Raw genomic sequence first — 10,280 nt, forward strand, 5'->3', positions numbered from 1 at the left:
TATGGGACCATGGGACTGTGGGAAACACATTGGCATTTGTGGAAGGGACCTGCTGAGCGTCCCCGATGAGAACGTGTACGACGACCCACTGATGAAGAGTTTTGCGGAATAGAGAGCTGTGAGACGAGCTAAACAGGAAGGAAGGGTGCAAGTAGCAAGTGTCCTTCCTTGCCTACTTTGGGCGGTTTACACAATAGTGACTTTCCTACAGTTAAGCGCCTCAGAACAGTCATTTTTGGCTATTTTGTTTTCCATATTCCGAGGGAGGGGTGAGAGGTATTTTTTTATCTTAGGCATGTAAATTACAAGACTTCGAGAACCAAATATTTATTCATATCGGAGGGTATTCGATGAGCAGGGAAGGATTCATCTGCACATCGAAAAAAAACGTGCAAAATATGAAATTGAATTTCTCCAACTTTGTCAGCCCACTTCAGAGCTGCAACTAGCATGCCTTGCCTTCAGAGCCATCATGCGGGATGTACCAGCAGTGCTTGGTCGCCACACCTCCAATAGTCGTCTCAGCCCACTTCTCGGTGAACTCCCAGTTGCTGTCCGCGGTGTGGTACTGCAATTTCAGCCAGTCCTTGGAGCCCTCCACCGAGAAGAAACCGTACTCGTCTCCCGTAAACGCCCACTCCTTTTTCACATACTGGGTCGCAAACGCCGGAATGGTGCTCGCGAACTCTTTCTTCGAGCCACCACCAGCACCGTTCTCCACAAAGTGGATGCGATGCGACTCCGAATAATCGTGCTTCTCACCGTGGGTGTGACCGTAAATGAAAGCGTGGATACCCGTGCCCTTCAGTGCATCGAGCCACTTGTGCATGCCGTCCTCCTTGGAGTGCTGGATGGGACTAAAATGGCTGTTCACGATCTTCCACGTCGCTGTCGACGCCTTCGCGTGCTTGGCCAGAAGCGTGCGTGACTCCTCGGCCCACTGCACGAACTTGGCCATGCACGTGTCGTACATCGTGTTGTCTCCACCACAACAATATTTATCCCCACGGGCGATGCTGTTGCATCCACCGCTGTCCTGCTTTGCGTAGCCATAGCACTGACAGCAGACACCGTGCGAGCCGGCGATGTCGGCATCGTTCATGTCGATGTTGAAGATGTCGATGCTCACACCAGTTGCAGCATCCTCGATGCGACGGACGTAAAAACGGTCTTCCAAAGCCCAGCGGTTGTCGTTAGGACTAGTGTAGTCTTTTTGGTACCGGAACTTGTTTTCAAGTCCCTGAAGCATCTCGGCCGTGCTGTTGCACTGGACGAGTTGGTCACCGACATTGCAGACATAGTTTGCACCACCATAGTCGTGGTTGCCCATGACGTTCACCCAGGGCACGTTCTTGATGTTGTCGCCGTTGTATCGGGACTCGTATGTCGTCTGGAAACGCGAGTCGCGGCTTTCCAGACTGTCGATACCCGTCCAGTAGAAGCTGTCACCGTGGCCGAGGACAGCCTTGGGTTTCACGGCGGTGCCGGCTTGGATGTCCATGAGCTTCCCGACAATTTCTTGAGCATGAAGATCGAAGTTGTTATATGTGCCACCACAGCATGATCCCTTGTCTAGCGTTTGGCCCCAGTCACCAACAGCGAAAGCAGACACCGAATACTTAGCTGAAGCAGGGTCCGATGTCGAGGCTGCAGAGCTAGGTATACCAACCACAGCTAGAAGCACCGCAGCGCTCAAAAGTTCCTTGCAGCTTAGCATTCTTCAGTAGTTGGCTGGAGTAGATGGGATACGGCTGGAAAATCGAATAATGAGGCAGAAGCAACTTGTCTCTACGGGTGACAAAATGTCGATGTCAATAGCCTATTGGTGGCTGTCGGTCCACGTATGCAAGCAGGAAGCAAACGTAGTACGCAACCCAACCGGATATATGTTACGGTCCACTTGGTACACTATCCTGAACTACCAGTTCAGGGTCATATACGATGAAAAACGGGCAAGGCAGCAAAATAGATCCTATGGAATCAAATGCGCACTTATTGTGCTTTGCAGCGATTTTTGTCATATTTGCCCGATTTATAAGTAGGTAAAAAAGGCATAAATGCTTGTGAAAAAAAAGAGCCATGGCCTAATTTTTAGCTAGATCTTTGTCTCAATCCACCCGCATATATCGAAAATGATGTCGCCACGCCTCGTGGCCCACGAGGCTACAGATTGCTATTTCAAAAGCCCATTTCTAGCCACTGTTTGTTGCCTACCAGGATGATTTATTTTAATTTGGCCAGATTTCGGTTAATTTTAACCCCTTGAACGCGAAGGTTTTCCAGGGCACCCATTTACCGAAACCCTTTCGACGTTAACGTGTATATCGGGGAAGGGTTTTAATAGCTAGACTGGTATAAAATTAATCCTGTAGGATGGTTAAACGCATTGAATACCAACACCTAGGATGGTGAAAATTTGATATCGTGTATCCTACAAGAATACTTGACTTTGAATTACACTATGCCAAGATATCGTGTCCAGGAACGTACAAAAACTGCTCACAGCCCAGCGCACTTTTCTCCTAAATATAGACTTCAAGCTCAGGTAAAAAGGGAGATACAGATTTCATACTTTTATCAAGACATTTAAGATTGCAAAGTCATCTGCTTAAGGTGTCGCAGCGTCGTTGTGACGTCTCTTTGACGGCCTACTGGTGTCATCATCCCCGCTGTCACCACTCGCAGACTTTGCTTCTTCGACACTACCGGATGCTGGCCTGCGCGCGCGGATCTTTCGCTTTCTCTGTGACGGCGGCAACAGGCTGCCGTTACGCCAATGCTTGTGCAAAATCTCGAAGCACGAAACGGACTCACCGTTGTTTACATGCTTGTCCTTGTTGCACAGGTACACACGCGACGCCAGTGGCTGCTTTGAGCTTGTGTGTAGCTTGAAGGGGCTACAGTAGAATGTAGTCTCGCCCCCTCGCGACTTGTCGGAGCCCTTAAGCACCGAGCATACTTTGCATGCTCGTTGACGTCGCTTTCGACCTTTCCCGCTGTTTCCATCCCTCCACTTACATACCTGCACCGGTACGTGGGTTCGCTGCATTGGCGGAGCGCGTGACTTCTTCGGGGTACGCTCCACCGCGCGGAGAGCATCCCAATCCGTCTCCTGCAACTGCGTCAGCTCCAAATGTAGCTGCTTCAGGAACTGGACATGGCTGAGCTTGGGTTTTCCATCAATAGCACGCCGTCGATTGTACACAATAAAAGCATTGACTGTTGCCAGGTCGATGAAGCCCAGAAAAAGCGACTTGTAGTATTTCTTATACTTTAGAGCCAATTGAAGAGAGTACCTGATACAGCATGAGTTATACAGGGTTAGCATCAACACTATCTTGTACATACAGCAGAAATGTACTCACCTTTGGAGGCGAAGTTGATCGTGTACATCAACTCCGCCCATGAAAGTTTGGTAATGTTTCAGCACTCTTGGACATGCCACCTCGACTTGCTCGCCAGACTTCGCTCGGCGAACTACGCGATCTTGCTCAGTACTTCCACCCGCACACAGCAAATGCACAGGACGGTTGTCCCACCAACACACTGCTTTCATACTCGGCACTAATGTTGACTCGGCAACAGCGTAAGTACCGCGGTGTACATCAGCAGGCCGCTTCTTCTTCTTCACGATAATCTCTTTGCAAAACCCACGCCGGTTGGTCATCACTGTGCCTATACTGTAGAGCCCCATTGCTAGGAGCTGAATGGAGAGTGTCGGTGACGTGTACAATCGGTCAGTGACCACTAGACATTTTTCGATGGTTTCTCTTGCTCCAAAAACTTGCCTCAGGTTGCGAATAACGGCAGCTGGTCCACAGCTGGTGTCCTTCGAAGAGGATGACCTGTCCGTTTGCCGCTTACCGCAGTAGACTTCAAACCTGTATCATACACATTTATGTTGTTACATACTTGTATCCTACAGCTTAAGAGAACTTTACAACCAAAAAAAAAGGAGCGTGCCGTGAGGCACGCTCTCAACTCACCTGAGGCAGTATGCTGACGCAGAGCAGCACAACATGAAGAGCTTGGTCCCCCATTTATGGGGCTTGTCCTTCATGTAGACTCTCATCCGGTTGAACGTTGATCTTGAAGGCAACATTGCCTCATCAAATGCCATCACTGGAGGCGGTATGTAACCCGCTTTGAACTGTTGTTGGAGCGCGTCGATCACAGGACGCAGCTTCCAGGCACGATCTGTTGCGGCGCGGGGGTCGTTGTTGCTGCTGAAGTGGAGATTTCGAGAGATGTGCATGAAGCAATCCCGCGGCATGAAAATCCCGAAGCGTCCACGAGGAATTCCTCCTTCGTCTGTCGTCTTCCAGATATTCTCCAGCTTTTCCTTGTTGGGAGCAATTGTTCGAGCAAATAGAAGCCCAACGAATACGCACAGCTCTCGAGCAGTGATAGGTGGCGTAGAGAGTAATGCAGCCTTGATCGCATCGCGCGTGCTCTTCTTGAATCCAGGAATCTTTTTCCCTCTTTGTTTCTGCTTCGTATACTGTCCTTCAACCCGTTCGTCGATCTTTTTATCAAAGTATTCGTTGCTTGCCTCCGCGATGTCTTCCCACAAGCGAGGCTGCATGAAGTAAAATAGCACCCCAGAAACCGTCGTGGCCGCTTCTAGACTTCTCGGTGTAGGTCCGTAGTGCTCTCGGAACAGCTGCGGGTAATCCTCTTGCATATTCGCCGTGCGAGGCTCATAAGGCTGGTCGAGATATGGAAATGGACTGTATGATACAGGATTAGACCATCCATTGCTTGCCATATCCTTCAGGATATCAGCGCTAATCGTGTCGCTTGTAATACTAGCCATACCACCAACCGCAGTTAAAAGATCGTCGTCAAACAATGCTTCTGCTGGATCTTCATCATCTTCTTCCAGCTCGTCTTCGTCTCCGCCTTCAGTTTCATCTCCGGGTGCACTGTCAGCGCCGTCAGAACACCCGTCATCGTTTTAAGCATCGGAGACCATGGCTTGATACTCCTCAGGATCGTCTGCGTCGACAGTAATGTTGATATCTGGTACAGCACAAGAATACAATCTACGATCAGTATCCTGTATCACAAACGTGTACATACGGCACAGCACCGACTGTGTATATAACACCAGGGCACGAAGCCTATAGACAGGGCGACACACGGTTAGTGTCAACACTCTGGCAGACTGGCAGGAACATCATTCGCCTGGCCGGCGCACCTGACCACCTTCCGGGATTAACTGCATCCAGGAAACACAGTACCCATACAATGTACGATCGACTGCACCGATCGACTCATTGGCACGGAGAAACCCTCACTATTGACGGCACTGCTTACCTGGCGACTCTCTCACAGGAATACTCACTCGCGCGGAAGCAGACCACGGCCAACTGCACCTTGAATGGCTGTCGTATGCGGCTATTGGAACACTCCAAGTGTGGTCACAAGCGGAGGAGCGATTAGCTTTGAAGAACGCATGTAAATTGACAGACAATGGGAACATCACGATGAAAAACTTGACGAACTGGAGTAGAGTGAGAGTAGGAGTGGCTTCCTTCCACTTCGCCTCACCGCCATCGACGAATATCAAGAGGCAGAGAGCGGAACTGCTGGTCACCACAATAGTGACGAACTACCCGCACACAGTCATGGAACCCCAGTACGCAGCGGAAGGACGTCCTACGGCACACCCCAAGGATCACCCAGTGACCGTGACATTACAGCTAATGCCGAGGATCGAAGCGGTCATCCACACTAGCTCGTTTGGTCCGGACCACAGTGTGCAGGTAGACAGTCACACTGCACTTCTCAGACATCTCACAGCAATCTCAGAGGGCAATTTCAGGATCCTTGCGGTAAGACCTCACCCGAGCTTGAGTAGGCTCGTATGTCTGTGGGCAGGGGGCCGGCGGTGGACTCGCACAAGGAAGCACTACAAAACACAGATTGCCGAGGCGGCACACCGCAGAGGAATGGCCAACAAAGAGAAAAGAGCCTCCCAATGGCTGGATAAGAGCACAGCAGCGGCTACTCGCAGCACTACCCTGGAAGAGTATTCGCCGAATAATTGGACTGGGACCTTGGGGGGGACAAACGCTGCTGCGACTCAAATGGGGAGCCTTCGCCATGTACGACGTCAGCCAGAACAAAGCCGGCTGCCCACACACGACCTGCGCACACATTGTTGACACGGACATATACCACGTATTTTGGGGTTGCCCAGCGGCGACGAAACTGAGGCGGGTACTCATCACGCCTTGGAGGGGATTAGGCATGAGTGAAGAGGAAGTCGAAAGTTATATCTTTGCGCTAAAGCTTAGTCGGGTACCGGAAATTATATGGAAGATTTCAGAACACCTTCATGAACCGACGACAACGACTTCGGTCGCCTTCGTCGAAAGAATTGAGGGACTTACGGACAATTGCTGGAGACTTGGCGCAGTCACGTATTTTCATGCAGTATGGAGATGGAGAGTTGAACACTTTGACAAAAACAACAATGTGACAGAAGGGCATCACACAACGGCATTGCAGTCAAGACTTCATCATGGGTACGAAACGGTGCGGGCCCATATGTATAGCAAGTCGACTAGCGCATTGAGCACTAAGACAAACGCTGTCTTGAGGACTGCACTATTGAAAAGTGACTCAGTGACCAAACAGCCTGAACCACCACACAGTGCAGCGGTGTATCGCCTCTTTTTCGATGGGGGGTCCCGCGGCAATCCGGGTCCAGGCGGAAGCGGATCGATAGTTATTCGGGTCAGACACCCACTGGACGGAGTGAAGGTATGCTGGATCGACTCGCTGTCCCTGGCCAACAAAAAGACGACCAACAACGTAGCGGAAAACTTGGGGCTGTACATTGGGCACAAGGCATGTGCAGCCAAGAGATACACTCCACTGGAGGTAATTGGCGATAGTGCGATGATTATTCGTCAACATAGAGAGAGGAAACCACCCAGGGCACCTCACCTCAAACAATGTTTCTGGAAAAACAGATGACTGGCCGACAGCATAGTGGTGTCCAAGTGGCACCACCGCCTACGGTGCTACAGCAAAATGGCTGACAGTCTTGCCAACCAAGCAATGGATACGAAGCGTAGTGTACAAGTACACTTCGAAGGGGACAGTCCTCCGAATCTGCTACGATGGGTGGACACACTCAACTACATGTCCGGGGACCTAGCACACTGGCAGGGCAGGGAGAGTGCACAGGAAGCAAGTGATACGGATTAACATTCACAAATGGTAAAGAGAGAGTATACGGGGAAGCTGAGGCTTGGACCCGGGATTAACAGAGAAGAGTCGACGTGAGGGAGGTGGAAAGACGGGCATAGGAAGTCGCTAGTCTAAGTAAGTGACATCAATGTAACCTCACCAAAACACATGCTTGCCTGGACGATCAGCGTTAAAAAGACTTCGTACACTTCCAGTTCGGGGCGCTCGTGGCGATAGCCAATTCACTAATGTAATGTACAGTGGTGCATGTGTCGTACTGTAGAAGACAACATACACTTATCGAGGTGTGTGTTTCCGACCATCGAACAATCTATATTCATCCACACACTCGTTTTGCTTTACACCAAAATCGTAATGGTCTGGACTAATTTTTAGGTATTTCTATTTAAAAAACGAATTTTAAAATAAGGGACACTCCGTTTTGGTTTTCACTACCACCGGATTGGCAAAGGTGTAGATATTCTACACACAGACACCTCAGGAGAGGTACACGTATCGCCAAATTGAGCTCCACGGGTGGCACAGTCCGAAGCGTCGTCCGATACATGACATAAGGGACTATGAGGACGAGCATTTATGAATAGTGACATCGATGTGGAGGTATTCATGGTGCTGACAGAGGGATAAGTTGTTGATGGCAAAGAACATTGGGTTTATCTGCTCAAAAAGAGCCTTATGGCCTTAAACAGGCCCCACGAGTGTGGCTTATGGTGTGGAAGACCTTTTTGGAGAGAGTAGGCTACATATTATTGGGCAGTGAGATTTGTGCTGCCGCTAAAGTCATCGATGGCTGGCTGGTGTACATTTCCATCTAGGGGGATGATCTATTTTTTTCGCTCCTAATACGACGGCGATACGCGACATGAAAAAGGTGTTGCTTGGTCGAAAGATCTCGGACCGATCCATTACATCCTTGGATGGGAGATCAGATGAAATCGACATGACGGAACAGCATTCGCAAGTCAACGAGAATTTTATGCTGAAAAGGTGCTACAACGGTTTGAAACGGACAAATGCTATGGGTGTAAAGTACCAAGCACTGAAAATTTGAAGTTGTCAAGGTCCATGTGTCCTATGGAAAAAGAAGAGAAAGAACTGATGCAGATATCAGCACTTTGATATATTTAATACTTGGTACACTTGCATACCTCGTTCGAGATTGCACTCAATACCTTCAAAATACATGAATTTTGCACTGGCGTGCAGCAAAAGTGGCTTTCGTTATCTGGAAGAGACGATGAAGTGGGATTATAAGAGACACCATGTTCAAGCATACTCAGACGAAGACTTCGCAAAACAGAGTTGATGATCGTAGTTTTGTTGCTGGGTACCTTCCACAGTTTATGGAAGTACCATCTCGTGGTGTAGTTAGACAGAAAGAACGGTCGCATTACATACGACTGAAGCGGAGTATATGGCGCTGAGTATGATGGTGCAGGAAGTTGTACATCTTCGACAATTACTAGAAAAGCTAAAGATGAAGCAGCAAGAAGGCTCAAAAGTATTTGTCGACAACGAGAGTACTAAGAAGTTAGCTAAAATTCCACAATTACAAAGCCGAACGAAGCACATTACCTCCATGACGAAAACACAAGCCCTGCTACAAGCAATAGCGGTACCTCGGAGGCGGCACCCGAAGGAGGAACCAGCGCCAGTATCAACGGTGAAGATGAAGACGGCGCACTCGAGGACTACGGCCAACCAAACCCAGCCGGAGTCTCATTACTTCGACGCGGCTTTGGAGGGCGCCGTGTAGAACGTCCCGCTGATTTCGAACTGCTCCAGCCTTTATGGACGCCTTCGCAGGACCGGCTCACACAATACTCACCATTTCTGTATCCGATCACATAAGAGAGCCTCAGTCGGCTGCAGAAGCGATGCGGAGCGATCACTGGGTAGAATGGAGGGCCGCAATGGACAAGGAACTTGTGGTATCTCGACGCAAACGCTACGTGGGAAGCTTTGTAGATGCACCTAATGGAGCTAACATTGTGACGTCCAAATGGGTATAACAAAAAAACGTTTGGCAGCAACGGTGAGATGGAGTGTTTCAAGGCTCGCTTGGCTGCTTTCGTGGATTTACGCAAATGTACGGTGTCGCTTTTAAATCTACTTTGTTGCTGTCCTGAAAATCTCGAGCTTACGATTCATCGTGATGCTAGCTGCGATTTGAAAAACACAGCTTCGACAAGGAGATGTCCCGAACGCTTACCTTAAGTCCGCACTGGACAAGTCAATCTACCTCAATCCACCGATCGGAACGACAAGCTTGAATGATGGACGCGTGTGGTTACTGCTCAAGGGGCTTAATGGACTTAAACAGAGCGGAAAGTTAGGGAACGATCTCATAGATGAATTTCTACAAGCGCTAGGATTTCAACGCTGCCGAATGGACCTCTGATTCTACTTTCAGCGACGAAGTGGAGCGGTTCGAATTTTGGGATTGAACGTGGGTGATATTTTTGTCGTCAGTGAAGTCGCTTTAGTATCAAGGATCTTGGTGAGACCCGAAAATGCTAAGGAATCTAGATCATCACTCCGGATGGCATCGTTCTTCATCAATACTAGACGATCGCGGACCTACGAGCGAAATTTGGGATGGCTAACCGCAAAGTAATCTCCACGCCAATGGATGTCAACCACAAATATTTTGTTCAGAGCTCAGAACCATTCCACAGCACTAACTTCTATCGTGAAGCCATTGGCATATTATTTTGGATATCCAACTGCACACACCCGGATATCACTACGTTCTCTCGCGCTTCGTATACTTCTCCAGAGCAACACACTGGAATGGCGTAAAGCGCATCTTGTGCTATTTCAAGTGTACTTCTAGTCACGGCTTGCTCTACAAATTCGGATACGGTGTAATCTCCAAGCTACTCCCGGTCATTTATCCAGACGCTAACTGGGCAGGAGACACGTCAACAGCAAAATCGACCAGCGGAGCTGTTCTTCAAATTAATCGGGTGAAAAATTGCGTGGTCATTGAAGAAGCAAACTAATGTGGCTTTATAAAATATGGAGGCAGAGTACGCTGCGGCACTTACAAGATT

The 10,280-nt window shown here is 49.2% G+C and overlaps 1 protein-coding gene across 1 annotated transcript; it reads right to left on the reverse strand.

Annotated features, from left to right (window-relative positions):
• Positions 1–445: 445 nt before the first annotated feature.
• Positions 446–1,501, reverse strand: PITG_20337 (uncharacterized protein; the record flags this gene model as incomplete). Its single annotated transcript, XM_002895825.1, has 1 exon — positions 446–1,501. The coding sequence occupies one exon, from the start codon at positions 1,499–1,501 to the stop codon at positions 446–448; it is 1,056 nt and encodes a 351-aa protein (XP_002895871.1).
• Between the last annotated feature and the right edge of the window lie 8,779 nt (positions 1,502–10,280).

Source organism: Phytophthora infestans, genomic scaffold (genome assembly GCF_000142945.1).
Source record: "Phytophthora infestans T30-4 supercont1.129 genomic scaffold, whole genome shotgun sequence".
Classification (NCBI taxonomy): Eukaryota; Oomycota; class Peronosporomycetes; order Peronosporales; family Peronosporaceae; genus Phytophthora; species Phytophthora infestans.